Raw genomic sequence first — 18,335 nt, 5'->3', positions numbered from 1 at the left:
TTCAAAGGGTTCATATGCATGGCTCTGGAAAAAGGTGCATTTTCACAGCATAGCAAAGGGTTCTGGGCTTTACTGCTACATAACAAGAAAAACCAGTGGCACACATAGGACTCAGCACAGGTGGGTCAACAGTTCCCACACAGATTCATGTGGAAACTTTACAGGCTGTGTGAAAACATGCTAGAAGGATCCCATGCTTGCCTTCATGTGGAATACAGAGTATTTCATTCACAGAAAAAATATTCCTCAAACTTACTCTTACAGGTACTGTTGAATGTGATCCACAATGAGGAGGAACAGTATTCCTGTACTAACACAACATGAAATTCCAACTTGAAAGAGCCCATAGTAAGTAATATATATAACTATACACACAGAAAAAGCATTTTCAGTTACAAAAATAAGAACAATTCTACATAATTAGATATTTCAAACCTGCATTTTAGAATGCAGAAAAAAGGCTTTTTTCAAATTCAAATTTGGGAACTTCCAAACATGCACTGGAAAGCTAAAGTCACATTGTGGGGGGGCAAAAATTTACCACATTTATATGACACATGCCAGGCAAAGCTCAGACTGAGGTCAGAGCAAGTTCCCCAAATCCTTCACCCAAGCCCGGATTCTGAGGAGGGTACATAAGGAGCGCACTGCTTTATGTTTCCTGAGTTTAGAAAATGCAATCCCACAGTTAGGCTGACTCCCATGCATCCTGCTTCACCCCTATGCAGCAAATCAGGTAACAAGTGTGCTAATAGAGCAGGCCACAAGCTATTCCTTACTGACCTTCACACTATCTTAATTATTTCCCTTCTGAAGGGTGTACACACAACATTTTTTAGGTTATTGATTTAATTTACATTCTTTCTATGCACTTTTGGAAGACACCAGTTATTTCAAACAGAACTAACTAGGTAGACCTTCTTCACTGCCTGAAGTACCATTAACTTCAGCAGAGCTCTGTCACCACCCTACAAGTCATCTCTTGAAAGTCAAAGGGAAGAAATGGTAACAATTAGCTCTTACAAAACTTTCATTCACAAAATTAAGTTAGATTATGTATCACTTAATGTTTCTGAGATAACATAAAAACATGCAGAAAACCGTGAAATTATTCTACAGCATTGCATTTATCTCTTTTGCTTTATCAAAATGATTTCTGTAATAAAATCCTAGCTAGTGTTGCAATTGCTTCACTCCAATAAATATAAATAAATGAAACTGAAAATCTACTTGAATACTTAAATTATCCCAAAATCTTAATAAGTAAACAATTCTGCCTTTCTAATGAAAGTGTGCTTTTGAGTCCAAGTTTCCATTAAATTCATTTTCCAAAATGGCAGCTGGGTTCATCCAATAGCTCCTGCTCAGCAAAAGGGAAGGTCTTCTCCCCAACTCCCTCCTCTCTTTTTCTCCTTTCTTCCTATCTGGGTTTGTTCTCTCCCTTTCTTGCTCACAGGAAGGTTCCCTGTGCCATATACTCGCTTGTATACTGTTCCTTGATTCTCAGGTTCTCCCAGGAGCCACTTGTATTTAAAAACATAGTAGAAACCTAACTGTATTTTCTTAAACTGCTTTCATACTCTGTCACATCTGGTTTTTTCCACGGAGGGAACGATGAGTAGTGAAATCATGTGACCAGAAGCAGAGGCAAATGGGGATAAGGGTATGTTTTGCCTACAGCACTGTCTCACCATCTCCCATTAAATTACATCTTGAAATGACACCAATACTAGCACACTAGACTTGCACAGAAACATTTCTGAGCACTGAAGCCAAATGACACAAAATAGTCTGTATCTGTGCTAGGATCTCTGCTCTGCTTCAAAGCAAGGTGACTCCATACAAGTGGCTTCCTGGAGGTGCACCACAGAACACCCCAACTCCTCAACTCCCAGGAAAATTTGATAAGAAAGTAGTAAAGGCAGAAGACCAAGAGTTTGCCAAGCAGCTTTGTGTCAGTTTATTCACACTGATACTCTAAAACCTAGGAACAGTCCCAGATTACATTTAACTTGTTAGTAAAGAAGTAGCCTAGGATTTTTCAAATTCAAACTCTGATTTTTCTAAAGCCTCTCCTCTAGACTGAAGGATTCAACAGGACCATGCAATTCTCTGCTGCCCACCTCTCCAGTCATGGAGAGGACCACTTTGCCCATGCTGATGGTCATCAGACATACAGGGCTCAGCCATCTCAGGACAATGACATTAAAGCCATTTTAGTACTCTCTGTTCTTCCATTCCTGCGCAGAGCAGATTTTCTTCAGAACTTAGGTTTCCAGTTAGATATTTTTATTCCAGTTAGGCAAGAAAAGGAAGATTTTGCAGACAGATGATTGGGTTCTTCCCCCTTTTCTGCCCACACCCTACAATAATGTGTTACCCCACTGGACAAATGCAATAAAATTTTGCACAGGCATGCAAGTATTCAAATTATTATATTCTTAGAAGTTACATGAAACATGCAGTTCTATAAAAGCCCTATAAATATTTCATTAGTGCAATCTTTTTTGGTGTCACAGAATCAACGTGGCAATTCAACCACAAGACATTCATAGCAAATGAGGTTGCACTGCTCACAGAACTACCTGTCACCTTAAAGTCTGAGGTGCCATTTACAAGCTTGACTGAGAGCTTTTCCAGGAGAGATGTTTAGAAGTCTGCCTTACCAGAATTTTCCACTTGCACAAGAGACTGCCCTTCCTACTCTTTTCCTGCTTGCCTTCCAGTTAACTGAGATGTTATGTTTTCCAATGAGATTCTATCTGTACAAATAAGGACTCAGGTAAGATGCCTAAATTGTTTCTGTCTACACAGAAATTACTATAGGCACTTCAGGTATTTAGGTTTCCAGCCAAAGAGAGTCCACTCACTTTCAAGTAGCATTTCAAGTGAAATAAAATAAAATCCTATGTCTAATGATAGACTAGTGCCTTTAGTGGTAAGTCAGCATATCCCACCTCGCTGCCCCAGGAGTTAGGTCCTATGTGCCAGCCATATGTGTCTTATGTACATTGGGCATCAAAAATGGCATCAGATGCCTACTTTTTAGGCAACTGAGTACACAACTCACGTACTTGTCCTAGTCATATTCCTGGCCTAGGTTTCTAAACCCACAACTACAAACTGCCTATAGGAGGCAGCAAAGATGCTGTGGAACAGTGATTCAAGGAGTTAACATCAAAAGTGTATTTTGTGCTAGTTTTGTTGCCACTAATGTTAGCAACAGTGTTACTAGTAATTTTAAGATTTAAAAAAAAAAAAAAAACCACCTGACTTTCTTCACACGCCCTTCTGCCAAAATCTCTCAGCTACTGCTGCCAATCTTTCAGAAAGCTGCTGACAACTTACACAAAAATTAAAAATTATCTAGAATAATCCTGCAGCAAACTGAGTGTTGGAAGTTAGACACTTGGGCAGCTATGAAGTAACAATATGAAATACCATCTCTAAAACAGCACACAGCCAGGTTCCAGACACTATCACAATGTACTTCTCTGAGAATATCTTTGGACTTCAAGGAAGAAAGCAAAATCGCTATTGGTGAAGGCAGTAGTTTTATCTAAAAATTCACACCAGTACATTTACATACAGTAATTTAAAAATTGTTTGTAAGAAAGCTCATGGAAAGGAAAGTGAGTGGGTCAACCGGTGCAGATGATAAGGGAATTGATAGGCATGAAATAAATTTTGGTTTTGTATTCTTAAACATACACAAAAAAATATTAAAAATACCGTTATGGATTCTACATCTTTGGAGACATTCAAAACCCAAAAGGACACAGTCCTGGCAACCTGATATACTTGGGCCTGCTCTAAGCAAGGATTTGGACTTGATGATCTCCAGAGGTGATCAAGAACTCTGTGATTTTGTCAAGAATAAAGCACTGAGAAATGGCCTTACTGTTCTTCAGCTATGTTACATACTTTACTGCTAGAAGGTCTATCTCTTTTTTGTCTCACTATCTACACAGGTTTCTGCCCTAAAGCAAACCATACATATAACCTGAAGTTCTGAGTGGACAGGCACTGTACTCACACGAGGGACTGTGGAAAGCCCACAGCACGCTGACCCATTTTCTTCCCAGAGTATGCGCCATGATGTGTGAACGTAGCTATGAACAGAGCTACTTCCTCTGCTATCCAAGAGCTTAAGATTACTTCTACCAAAAGCTGGTGGAGTGACTGAGTGCTTGAAAACTCCCAATATGATATAGTGAGAACCAAGTTGTCTTATATTCATAGCATATCTGTATATATCTATACATCGCCAGAGATTTCAGAGATTAGGTGTCTCTATCCTGTGTTGAAATAAGGTGTGAACAGCATCCTCTCTAGGTGGCATCCCCTGTGATAGCATCCTCTCTAGGTGGCATCCCCTGTGATGGCATCCTCTCTAGGTTTGAGAGGCTGTCTGCCTAAAACATCTGCGTATGTGTTTGAGGTTCCCAACCTGTACAGCGTCTATCGCTGTTGAGTTAATCAGAGGAACATACTGGCCTTGACGGCCACCAGGAGCATAGGGTCACCAGGAGATCTGTTCTGGGCACCTCTGTCTGCAGAGGCAATTCAGGGGAAAGAAAAATGGACACAGGAAACAAGCGAAGCTTACAGACACTGCTTGGATCCATAGGAAGAGACAGTGGAGCTGAGACTAACAGAGCACTATGAAGACATGATGCAAAAATTCAGGGGCTGTGAGGAAGAGGAGGATTGGCTACTGGCTATGTAGATAGGGATAGAAGGCAACAGAGAATGGCTGGCAGTTCAGGAATACTCAGTGGGAATGGGCTGAATAAACAGCAGAGTGAGAATCATGTTAGGACAAAGATTTTTATGGATGGCATAACAAGCTGCCAAGGGAACATAAGGGAGCATGTGCAGCACATTTGGATCTGTCAGTTACAACAAGTGCCCAAAACCCTGTTTGGAAGAACAAAATGTTTGTGAGAAGAAAAAAGCATACTTTTGACATATTGCAGGATCATCTCATTGCAGTGATCTCTGCCATGCAGATTGACAGAAAACTTCTCTGACCACTTGGATTGATCATCTTTCCACTCACAGAGAATCGCGATTTATGACTATGAACTCTGCTTAGACAGAATTTTCCTCTGTTCCCCACCAACTCCTATGCTGAGAAGTTCTGGCTGCTGAGTTTTGCTTAGAGTTCCCACACTCCCGAGTCCACAAAAAGCCTAGAATAAGGTTGCCAGAGCCTTGTAACCAGAACATGAAATTAGGCATCTAATTTCTGAGTGATACAGCAGGAGGAGAGTGGCATCAAACTTATGCTTCCTCCTGTGCCTGGGCAGCTCCACACACAGGCCTGGCTCACCACACTGTCTGGGACAGTCCTCCTGAGGCTGACCACAAAGATGTGGAACGGTCTCTGATCTGTTACAGATACTTTTTTACATCATGTAGAGATAACAGTACTAAACATAATCCAGATAAACCTGGAAATGTAAGCTCTAACAAAATCATTACAAACCTCCACCAGGTTGATCCTGCATATTTTAACTTTTCTTAACAAAACAAAAGAAAGCTTTTAGTGAAAGAAAAGAAATTCTCAGTGGAAGAGTAAAATTCAAAAATGAATATTTGTGAAATATTTAGTTTTCAGAATGAAAAAAAAAAGGCACCATAGTGTAAATTTAGCTGGAGAGAACTTTCCATGCTTGGGGAATGTTGAGCATCATATGGTACCTTTAGTATTTTGGAACAATTACTACTGCCAATGAGGATTTTGACAAAGCACCAAATAGGATTATGCCCTATATGTGTTACATATATTCATGTTTCACCATCTATCCCAGACTGTCCCTTAAGTTTAAAGTTTTCTTCACACAATTAGAAATACTTAAGCCTGACTTTTTGATATGAATGTAAATGCATGGAATGCTTATAATTACAGAAAGCAGACTCTTCCCACTGATATCGTCACAGCAACTTCTTGTATGTTTAAAACAGCTACTTTTAAAGGAAACATACACTTTATTTGTACAACATTTTACCTTACATGGACCAGCAACCTGATCTCCTCTTATGAAAAAGCTACCAGAGTATCCTGAGGAACCACAACATACTAAGAGTTGGCTCAACATCTGATTTGCAGTTACTCCCTTACCAAAAGGATGACACAGGTTTTTTGTCTTTTTGTTGTTTGGGTTTTTTTTTAATTTCGTCTTTGTTGATCCTACCTTCTGAGATGTCCATGGTCCTTTCTTTTAATTCTCCCACCTCTCGCTCCAGGTGCAGAGTCTGAGGCTAAGTTGATTAAGTCTGTGCTATCTGTGCTATCAAGCTCGAGCACAAAGGAATCTCAGTAAATCTGGGATGGAAGATTTGAGGAAGGGGAAGAGACAATATCAGTGTTCTACAACAAATTTGAGTGGATATTTCAGATTTATTAAAAAAAAAACCAACTGGGGAAAACTATGGTTTTGGTAAGGAAAAGTGTAGATTTTTAGGAAAGCAAAGACTATGGGAGACTGAGAAAGGGTTAAAAAACTGTGGGTTTGAATATGGAAGATTTTAAAGATAAGGAAAAGGAAAATGGGGCAGGAAAAGGCACTAGGAGTTTTGTGCCAGTGTAAGAATATTACAATTTTTTAACTGATCTAAATAGCACATTGCTGACAGCCAATTTACAGACTACACCGAGTATTAATATCAGAGGTTTACTGTTCTGAATTTGCAATACTACTGGCAGACCACACAGGAAAGAGGGAAGTTTCAATAAGGTAAAGTGATGTAAAGCAGTGCAGAACAATACACTTGGAAAAATCAAACGGTAATGATATTTCATCATCCGATGAAGCTACTGTTACAAAAACAGGCTAAAATTTGAGATCAGAACTTTGCTAGATGATGAGAACCATTCTGATCTTCTGCACTTACCTGTATATTCTCAGATATCTAATGAGGCTTTGTAATTCCTAAACAAATAAAAGGCATATAGTGCAGTGACAGTTTAACGCTATTCAGGGAAGAGGCAACAGTTAAGGATATTTTGCCTCTTTATTATCTGAAATAGAGGGATGCCTACTCCATGGTGGTACAAATACAGGGACCATGAGCCAGACTTGTGCTCACGTGCCTGCTCAACAGAAGCAAGCAATCTTTTTCATCAGGTAAGGGGTTTGTGTGTTGCAGGTTTCTGTGTGTGTCAGGACTTAAAAGAAATTTAATGGCCAGCTAGATCCCTTACATAAAAGAAAGAGAACCATGTCAGCAACTAAGGAGAGAACTTTCTTATTCCCTGCTTGGTAGAACGTAGCCTTGCCATAGAAACAGCTTCCAGAGCTGGTGAGGTCCATCTACTATTGCCTAAACTTGAATCACCTTTCCTGCATACTGATATTTGCTGTTCAGTATTCAGCCGTATTTGAAGTAGCTGAACACTAAACACAAACATGGAGTTTGCAGGAAGCAGGAGTACCTCTGATCACATGGTGTATCTGGAAAAAACAACTTTCAGATACATCAGCCTTCTGCTGGGCTCAAAGACTGTGCCCATTTTGTGAACTGACCAAGCTGTGTGATAAACATTCTATGCACAGTATTGTTCCTCTCAGTTTTGATTTGATCCTTGCATGTTCATGTGACTCCATCTTTGAGCTTTTTCAATTCAGATTATGTAATACAGCCAGGAGAATTATCTCAGCTAAACAAATCACCTTCAGTTATTTTAATCCAAAACAGACAGAATAGACAAATCAGACAATTCCACTCTCATCCATAGCCACAGGGAGAGGTTTTCTAGAAGATTTTATTTTAGCAGTATCTGCTCTTTCTAGAATATGAGTTTAATCATTCCTTTGTATTTCTCTCTAGTTTATAATTAATTTTAACTTCACACTGAAATCAGGTCAGTAGACTACATATTTCTAATGTTAGTACTGTTTTATTCTGGTTGTCTCTGTAAGTTTTAGGTGATTATACTAAAACCAGCAGTTTATCCCAGCTTAAATACGACTGGTTTACTGGAGGTCAGACTCTTCTGGCCCTGCTGTCTTTAATAACTTTCCTTTAACCACTTCAGTTCTTTAGACAAAAGAATGCAGGGAAGAAGGGAAGACTTGTGAGATGAGGTGGCCAAGAAGAATGTCCAAGAGAACAGGGACAAACAGAAAGGTTCAAACCAGGGTGAAGAGAAAAGATAAAGAGGGAACAACAATTTGAGGAAAAAAACTGAGAGACAGACAAAAGGGAGAAAGTGGGACAAATATCAGGGATTATGAGGACACTAGTGTGCTGGAAAAGCAACAAAATTGGATTGTTTTGTTATCACATAGCAAAAGTTATTGCATTTGGAACAGAGATGACACATGGACAAATAAAACTTACTTCAGAGACAACTCTACTTCCTTTCCTCAGTTTAGGGTTTTTTCTTTGGGATTGGGTTTTTTTCTTCAGAAAACAAAGAAGGCATTTAGGGATTCAGGGTTGTCTTCCTCTTTTAAGAAAAGTGCTTTTAGGTGAGTTTTACATCTCTTCAGGCATAATCAGGGCTTACCATGCCTACTACATTACCAAGCCTACTACACACACACACATGCACTATGACAAACCACCTTACAAATGAGCTCACCAGGACTCTCAGTACACAGCAGAGAACAGCGTCAGATTGGATGTGAGACACTAAAGTTCTAAATGCAAACAAAGCACGTCCAGCAGCTTTTGTAATAACCTTGTGACACTGCAGCCTTATTTGCAAATCCTTCACTTTTTTTCCCCCTGCCTATTTTAAAGAAACAACCTATTCTGAAGTTTAACATTCAGCCACTAGAAGAGACCTCTATTTTTTTTTTTTTGTCCTGAGCACTAGTGATAAGAGTATTGCTACCCTTGTAAGAATTTGTTTCTTGCAGACTATGATAGAGCTGAAAGGTTTAGGATCTGCACTGAATGTCCTGCTCTGCATAAGTCAGACTATAGTACCAAGTCCTCTGTATGATTTTAATGGCTGTCTTTCAAATTAAATCAAAGCAGAAGTGACTCTTCAGTTTCTAAATCTACATATGCTTATTTCTCATCCTCTCTAATACATAATTAGATTTAAGCATTTTATTTGCAAGAGTTGCTGAGACTATGCCACGTCACTTGCTGTGCAAGCACAAGGAACTTTTCTTTTTGAAACATTTATGGTATTTGCTAAATTTAGCCATCCCAAAATGCTTATTATACAGAAGCCTAAGAATTGCTGTATTCTATGTTAATCTTGAACAATGCTCTCTTTCCTTGCTGTTTGAAGCACAGGAATCATAGTTCTTAGCACTCATTTAATACAATAATACGTGACATTTTAATTGTAAAAGGAAATTACTGGGCAGCTAAAGTCAGCCATCCAGGAAGTTATCAGAAATAAAAAAGGAAATAAGATTGAGAGAGTACATACCTTTCAGCTATTCAGTAAGATAAATTGCTAAGAAATAGTAATTACCATTAAAATATATGCTGGACAGGTTATATACTTAAAAGGAAAGAAAAATAAAATCAAAACAGAAGCAAGGAGTAAAAGGTGATTTTCTTAGCCAAGAAAAATTGTGGTAGCTACATTTATAACATAAACATGGCAAAAAATAGAGCTTTTAGTTGGCAATGACCATCTAAGAAAACACTAAAATGCAGATTCCTACCAAACAAACTGAAGACCTTAACTGAGTGAAAGGGCACAGAGAACGCTATGTCAGATGAGTTTTGAGAAAACAGCCAACTCACAAGTAATATAAGGTGCTATACATCAGGAAGCTCTTCTTGTCATAATTTAGCACCTCCAAAAGAGTGGCTTTTAAAAGTAAATGTTAAAATACTTAAACACCAAATGTGATCCTTCTGGGGCTAAAATAGAAAGACAGTCATTTTATGTTGATGGTAGTTTATGATTAGATCTGTGGCCATCATTTAACTCATTTTCATCCACTTGGTGTACACAAAGTTGCTTTCGTATGATTTTAATTTATGACACAATGTATGATGTAACAGTGAGATGCTAAATGCAGCATTGTTATCTACTAAATATTTAATTCTAAATTAGCTTATGCAAAACAAAGCCTGTAACACTGCCTCAAAACTTGCCATGATATAGTTTCAAAATTTACTTGTAATCAGAAAAATTAACGGAAGTTGAGAACAAAATGAGAAATGAAAGCAAGTGAATAAGGATGATTGCAACCCATGTGCCACTCACTGTATAAAGGATCTTCTGCTTTTAAAAAAAGGACAGAAAATTAAGAAAACAGGGAAGTCTTCCAAAGTAATGTTTCAAAAATCTGCATCATATACCCTGAAAATAAGCTATTGTTTCGTGCATCAAATCCAAGGATTAAATCCAGTCAGTTCACTGAAGACAGCAGTAACTACAGGTACTTCTGGCCAAAGGAAAGGCAAGCTGATCCCATGACATGCAGAGCTACAAAAAGAAATAGCTAAGAAGGAAAGAGAAAATAGTCTGAGGACTAAGAAGGCTGCCTGCAGGGGGCAGGGCTGAAGCCATGTGGGGTGCAGGTGCCCCAGGACGGCAGCAGCAGGAGCTGCAGGGAGCCCCGGGCTGTTCGTGCCAGACACGGCCGGCTCCGGAGGCTCCAGCACACCCACCGCTGGACACGGCTGAGCCCCCGGCTGAGGCGGGAGCGCCTCGGGAGCAGCGGGTTAAGAATGGCAAAAGCACGACACAGGCAGCGAGGAGTGAGGGGGAAAGCGTGAGAACCAGCCTTGCCAGCCCCAAGGTGAGGGAAGGCAGAGGGGAGGAAGTACTGCAGTCCCCTGAGCAGGGATTCCCCTACATCCTGTAGAGAAGACCATGCTGGGGAAGGTTTTCCTGACAGAAGATGCAGGCCCTGGAGAATCTACATGGGAGCAGGTATTTTTCCTGAAAGACTGCAGCCCACTGAGGACTCCAAGCTGGAGGAAGAGGGAGCAACAGAGGGGAGCTATTATGGACTGGTCCCAGCCCATGCCTGATGCCCCTGTACCAACCATGTGGCTGGACAAGGCAGAGGAGTTGGGAATGGAAGACTAAAGTTGACACTGGGAAGAAACGAGGAGCACGGAGGTATTTTAGGTTTTGTCTTTGCTTCTCACAATCCAACTCTAGTTTAGTTGGCAGTAAATGAAATTAACCTTCCCCAAGCTGAGTCTGTTTTACCCTTGGTGGTAGTCGGTGAACCAACTTCCTGTTTTTATGTCAGCCCATGAGCTTTTCCATCTTATTTTCTCCCCTTATCCTGCTGGAGCCTCTAGCAGACAGACAAGGTCAGTCCACCACAAAAGCTTCTTTAACAAGACTTACAAGATGAAGAAATGCATAAATCTTGTATTTGTGAAACAAACTGCATAACAGTTTTACAAATAACTGAAAGCCCATCTACAGTCCTTGGAATCTTAACAGTTTCTCCCCAGTCTTCAATGGGAGAAAAAAATCATTTGGAAGCATTACAGCAGCAGCCAGATAGATTTATCAGCCTTCTTAATCAAATTTAACTTCATCATAAACTTTCATATCAAGAGACTTAAAAATCAAGTTATTTTTCATGAAATTACAATCACTGAAACATTATTTTCTATTTATCATTGGGTCTTGCTAATAGAGGCCCAGATCTGTCAAGCTTTCAACTCTCTTTTCAATGGATAACTTGGAAATCTAGGCACATAGTCTGGAGAGAACTGTACGTAGCACTATTCAACAGCTATTGAGACTCCATAAAGCTTTTGCTGCAATAACTTTTGATAGGGTACATCTCTCTCTGGCATTACAAAAGGAGCACAGTTTCTGAGAAACACATACTATATTAGCATAAGACTGCCTGCCAAACCTGCCTGAAACTTGGGTAGCCTCAAGCATTAGGCTTGCTCCTTGACTTGGCTGCATGGTTAACTGCACCTGCCTTTTGTATCCAATATCTGCCTATCACCTTTTTACAAAAAGAAGCAGTTTCTCCTAAGTCAACTAGACCAACTCAGTTTTTCTCCAATCACCATCTTACTCTCAAGAAGGCTAAAACATTCTATCCTTGATTAAGGGTTTTCATTCCCTTAGCTGACTTGATCTTTACGAAGCTGAGTACTCAGATGAACTCTACTATTCTCATTATCTGAAGATTGTGTACAGGAAATTTTTAACAAGAATTTATGACTGTCTCACTGCATGCTTACTGAGTTAAAAAAAGGTTTTGGTCTTCTCAGGCCTATGAATTATACTCAAGAAATGGAAAAGAGTTTACCAACACTAATAAGTATATCCTAAATAAAATATTGAAAATTTAAGTGTGGGTTGGTACAATTTTCAGTAACATACAACATTTTATTGTCAGTGACTGTCTTTAATATGGGACAAAAAAGCCAAATTGAACTCTCTACAGTGGAATATATTCACAACTTTCCACATATCACAGACTGAATAAGACTGCATACCCTCTTTTAAGGAGGTCAGTTCACGTAGGAGACAAAAGGCTGAAAAAGATACCAGCTGGTGCATGAATTGTCAGGTTGCCTGTAGGGGAGAGAATGCGTAGGTTTGCACAGAAGATTCAGATGGAGCGTGTAGAGTTTCATTTGAAAGACTAAATATAGGTTTCTAAATGTGTCTACAGGCCATTGCTGCTATATGATTTCCTACTGTAGCTGATGAAAATCTGTTGTAGGATTCAACTGCCTCAACACTGGCATTCAGCTCTACCTTCAATGCCCTAACATTTCTAAAATATGAGTGCGGAGCTGTAAGGTATGAAATGGGTATTACCTGAGAGCCACCCTCACTGGGCAGCTGCTGGGAGCTACAGTAAAACTCTGCAGTACCTTATAGGGCACTGGATGACTTGGGGCTCTATTTTGCTAAGCAGGAACCACAGTTGAGAAAGATTCAGAGCTGATTTAGTCTAGTTCAGAGCAAGCTGAAGCACTCTGGGGCACACTGATCTCCCCCCATAAGTATAACAAAAGCATAAACCCAGCTCACATACAATGTAGGGGTTCTCATCTGGGACTGATTCCTACTCAGTCTGGCTGGTAAATGTATTGACTCAATCTCCTTTGGACGCTTCACCAGTCTCCTCTTTAACAGTCTACACAAGTGACCAAGAGGGCAGCTCCTCTAACACGAGCAATAGGCTCTACTAAACACTTGCTGGTTGATTAGGAAAACATCAGGTGTATGGAGTGAAGGGGTATAACCTGCAACACAGGATATCACAAATGTGCTAGAGTATGGTTATATCTATGCTGAAAGCTTAGGGGGCAAAAAAACCCAAACCATAAAGTAGATGAAGTCTTCCTCAGTTTAATTCCCTTGTTGCTTTTTCTGCTGCATTAAACTTACATGGGCAAGAAGTTGCCTCTGTGGTCTCTTTACCCAACCACAAAGGCAGTGAGATGAGTCCCTGAAATAGTCTAGAAAAGCAGGTTTCTTTACAGCTAAAAGGACTGATCCAAATAATCCTGAGGGGTAAAGCTGTCAGGCTGACAAAGGTCTTGACAGCAGCTTGCTGACGAACTTGCAACTGCTCTCTCTCCATTTGTAGAAGCTATTGCTCAGAGAAGAAAAAATTAGAGAGAAAGATTAACTTTGCTGATGCATGTATACATGAGTTTTGATCACTTACCACATGTTGCAGAGATAAAAGTTACACTACCAGTATTAAAATCCCAGCAACATACAAAAATTTCCTCCAGTCATGACAACACAACCATCATTCCCATGCTCATCTATTTATACAGAGTCCCAGCAATATCTGCTCATCTCTATGATTAATCTGTACTTCTCAGTAATACTCAACTTTTTAGAATGCAATATCCCAAATAACTTTCCCAAAACTCACCATTAAAAAGGGTTTTGCTATGGGAACCTGCTTTTTATGGACAAGTTAATAACAAATCTAATAGATTATTGAGAAAGCAACATTTAATTCCAAAGATTCTATAAACCTGTTGCATGAAAATTAGTTGACAGGTGTTTTAGCTGGCATACTGAAATTGCAGAGTACACGATTAAACTTCAGCCTAAATAACATGCAGCATTTTAGAAACCTCAATCTGGATTAAAAAAATTATTAGGTTTTATCTGCTCTTTAAGGAAATGCAGATTACATTTTGTCCAGATTTTCACTTAACCTCTTACCAGTCATTAAACAACTGGTAACAGATATTTTATATCATTTTATAATCACAGTTTTGGGGAGAGATTTGATTCATCTCCACACAAAGGCTCACTTGCAGATGGGTCCTTTAATATTAAAGGAATTTGAAAAAACTCACAAAATGCTACAGAAACTTTGCCTGTGGATTTGCTTGCTTGAAATACACAGTTCTATCTTCAATTATGCTTAACAAAATCATGTACCTCAGGTATATGTATGACAAACTATCCTACATCCTCTCTAATTGCAGCACTGGAGATGTATAGACAGAAGCATCCATCCCTTAAGTAAAATTACAAAATGCTCCAGTATGCAAAGTATATAAAAACATAGATGGAAGTATCTTTTATCTAGGATATTGCATGGCTAAAAATACACTGAATTTTAATCCTGGATGAGGATTAAGGTCATTTATGATAAAAAAAGAAACAGCAACAGAGCACAGATTACATTTAGTCCTCATAATTACTTTGTTCTCTTGAAATTTTTTCAGCTACTTGTCAATTTCTCATAATGCATAATAGGTCATAAATCTTATAAAATCTCTCTTTGCGGTAAGATCTCTTTTTGGCTAAAATCTCCCTGCTCTTGGGGTGCCAGAATAGCCCAGGAATTCAGTTTACTAAATTTAGCTCTATTTAGCATTCCTTTGTTATTTTGTAAACTACTAAAACCAAACAATTGTGCCTCAGCAGTGTATATAACTACGAACATTTTAAATATTAGAAGTCATACTTAGTCCTAACCCCCACATACCATGTTAAAAATCCCATCACATAGAAGACTCTTACATGAATGAGAGCTACAGTGATTCAAGCTGAAAGACACAAATTGCAAGAAGAAATAAAATTATCAAGTAAAGAATTTGTTGGGCTTAAGGGGTACACACTGGGCTGTCAAATCAGCCTCAGCTTAAATGAATGCACTCTCACATGCCTGGTAGCTGGCAGCTGGTTTTTGTGTGACCACATGGAACAAAGGTATCCAGAGGCTGAAAAGGGGATTCAGTTAGTTTTGCCAAAAGCTCAAGTCTTTTAGGGAAGGATCATGCATGATTAGAAGATATCTTCCACTTTATGGGATCTTTTCACAAGAGGACTTTTCACAGATACCATAGCTGGGCACAGTTTGAAATAAGCAACACGATTCTAGATTGATCGTCTTCTAGCAATAAAACCCAAGTATATCTAGGAAACAGACCACTGCTGGAAAAACTGAAGGGGCATTGCTCAGATAAAAAAAAGTCCCATCAGGTGCTGCCACAGGACTACCAGCTCTGACTGACCTCTGCTTGGACATCAGCAGTCAGCTCTGCTGGTGCACCATATCCCCTCAGGCATCCCACAGAGGAACACACTTCTTCAAGCCTCCGGAGCCTAAATACATCCCTGGACATCTGCAAGTTTGCTACTCTGTTCTCCCTCAATGTTTTTGAAGGAGGGAAAAAAAAAAAGAAAAGAAAAAGTTCCTGCAGTCTCTAAAGCTAAGCTCTTTTTGGAGTATCACTCAGAAGAGGTATCAACATTTCTTTCTTCAGGGTGAATGAGATGAAAGTTTAGGTGGTGTGAAATGTTTGTCTGCCTGGTATGTCTTTGTAAAGTGATCCCTTCTCTTTAGCCCTCCATAGCAGGGAGGGCTTCCACGTAATTCTTTTCCACACTTACAGATTATCTTTTTTGCATCCCAACTGAAATTGGGCATGACAAAACACAAACCCACCTCCCTTGGTTGGGATGGCAAATGAAAATGCCAGTGGAGTTTTGGATTTTAAGATACCATAAAGGTAATAGCCCAATATTAATAGTAGTGAGATTGGATTTGACTTCTTAGCAAGAGGTAACAATAAATTCAAAGCAATTCATATAATGAATTAAAGGACTTGAAAAAGTAGCACATTGTGGAAAATTAAGGCAATTAAATGTGCATAATAGACTGAAAGGATGGAAGAACGGTTCCAAATAGGTATAGTGACCTCACAGCCAAAACTGCAGCTTGCTGTCTACAGGTTTTGCAGGGATTTAAGGCTGAGTTTGCTTTCTACTGATAGTAACATTACTGGAAACAGGTTGAAGTAATGAAGAACTGAAGGACTCATAAACAGATTCCTGGAGTGACTACGCTTTGAAAATTATCATCTACACAGACCAATCTAAGCAGGTATCCTACCAGTAGCTAACCAACCCTATTCCCAGAAAATCTGGAAAAAATATAAAACTGAAATATTTACTGTAGAAGCCTTAAATATTTAGAAGACTTAATATTTATGAGAATGTTACTAATGACTCAGCAATAATGATTTGTTTATAAGAATAAAAGGTTCCTATTACAAGAGAAAGCCCTCATTAAAGAAGAAATGCTCCATTTAAAATTAGGATTTTAATTGTATGCATCACTATTATTACAGCTATCTAGAGCTATCTACATTTTTATGGCACAATTGCAAGCAAAAGGTGATCAAAGACTATCAATGTATTTCCAATCTATCAGAATTAATAAGTATAAGCAGTAAGATGTAGAAAGAAAATTTTATTTCACGCATATAAACATATAATTTTAGCAATTCTTTATTTGATAAATTTTTTTCACCCGATTTTATAAAATTGTGTATATATTTTGACTAGTCAGAGATGATCAGAATTGTGTCTGGTTTAAACTGTTCATTTTTTCTTTTTACCTTACACCAGATATGCAACATTATCATATTAAATCTATAAGGTGATACTTGTTCATTTTCAAAACTGTATTCACTGGAGAGACAAGGATAAGAATCTACTATAAAGTTACAGTCTACAGGATCATATTGATTATATTAAGGTATATGAACACATCAAACAGAAACCAGGCCTTCCTCATGACTTCTTACTGTTGTGTTGCACCACTAGTATTTTCTTTCTTTATTATCCTCTTTCTACCTAAGGTGCACTGCATAAAAAAAATCTCAGATTTCAATTGTTCTAACTTACTTAACTGATTTGTCTTTTCAACATATATCTGCAGTTGAAACTAATTAACCAAAATTATCTTCCTTTACATAAGAACCTGAACCCCACCTCTTCACTTACAGATGTTTAGGGCATAGATGAATCATATTTGACAGAACAGTGAATAAAAATACTTCTATATTTTTACATTTTCTGAAACCAGAACTTAATAGAAAAGTGCAATAAAATCACTTCAGCAAAGATCTAAATACTAACTCAAAGTATACTGCTGGACAAAAACAAAAAAAGGAAAAATAATTTCAACTTTTTTTTTTTCTGTCTTTGTAGTGAGACTGACCCAAGTCAGGTAGGAAGATGTTCCTCTTCAGTACTGACAGCATCTGGAAAAGCAGCCTTTATCACAATGGAGTTCAACAGTGATCTCCCACACCTCAGATAGTATCTGAGCCAGTAGGATACACACTGTTTTTGGGAAAACCACTGGAAGGCTCTCCTGCTCCTGCTCCTCAGCTTTATATCATCAGCTTAATTGGACCAAACAGAATGTGAGATTGTGAGCATTAAAATAAAAATACTACATTGAAAGAAATGAAAAGCTCAAAGTTGATTTTGTAGCTTTGGTATTTCTTTCTCTCTGAACACTGAGCTGAAAAAAATCATCCTAGTGTTAGTACTCTTTCTAAAGGATTCTGTAAAATTCTGAAATTCATTTGTCCAAAGCTGTAAGTCACATAATTATTTCCTAACAGAACTTAATGAGATTTTGTGTAAGCCTATAATGTATATAGTTACAATAAGCAAACAAGTAATAAAAATGACATGAATTCTCCTTGAGTTTTTCACTGCTCACCCTGCAAGTCAAAAGACACATGAATGTGCCAAGCTGTAAGGACAAGCCCTGCCTGAGCACAGGGGTTTGGATCAGATGACCTCTGGAGACTCTCTTCAACCTCAACCCTTCTGGGATTCTGTGAGTGCTATGGCATAACATCTCTTTTTGTCAAGAAAAACTGGTACGTAAATAATAACTCCTCAGGTGATTTGAATACCTTGAACCATTAACAGATTTCAAAGGTCAAAAAACTGGGTTGCTCTGTACTTCCTGTATAAGGCTATGTAGCAGGATGTATGTATATGGTATGCATGTATGTTCAATTATGAAAAATCTATACAATATATGCTTATACATACATATACTATATATATATATATATATATATATATATATATATATGTACACACACATGACATTAGACAA

At 38.5% G+C, this 18,335-nt stretch overlaps 1 protein-coding gene across 49 annotated transcripts in view; it reads right to left on the bottom strand.

Moving 5' to 3' along the window:
* Positions 1-18,335, bottom strand: part of RIMS1 (regulating synaptic membrane exocytosis 1) — a 316,131-nt gene that overhangs the window by 170,565 nt on the left and 127,231 nt on the right. For 44 of the 49 annotated variants that reach the window (XM_032104808.1, XM_032104763.1, XM_032104765.1 and 41 more), the window contains exon 4: positions 257-310. The exons of the other annotated variants lie outside the window; for them this stretch is intronic. In XM_032104808.1, the coding sequence (XP_031960699.1) occupies positions 257-310 (54 nt within the window). The remainder of the gene's footprint in view (positions 1-256; positions 311-18,335) is intronic. 49 annotated transcript variants of the gene reach the window in all.

The sequence above is a fragment of the Corvus moneduloides genome, chromosome 3 (genome assembly GCF_009650955.1).
Source record: "Corvus moneduloides isolate bCorMon1 chromosome 3, bCorMon1.pri, whole genome shotgun sequence".
NCBI lineage: Eukaryota > Metazoa > Chordata > Aves > Passeriformes > Corvidae > Corvus > Corvus moneduloides.
This window is presented reverse-complemented; position numbering and strand designations above follow the sequence as displayed.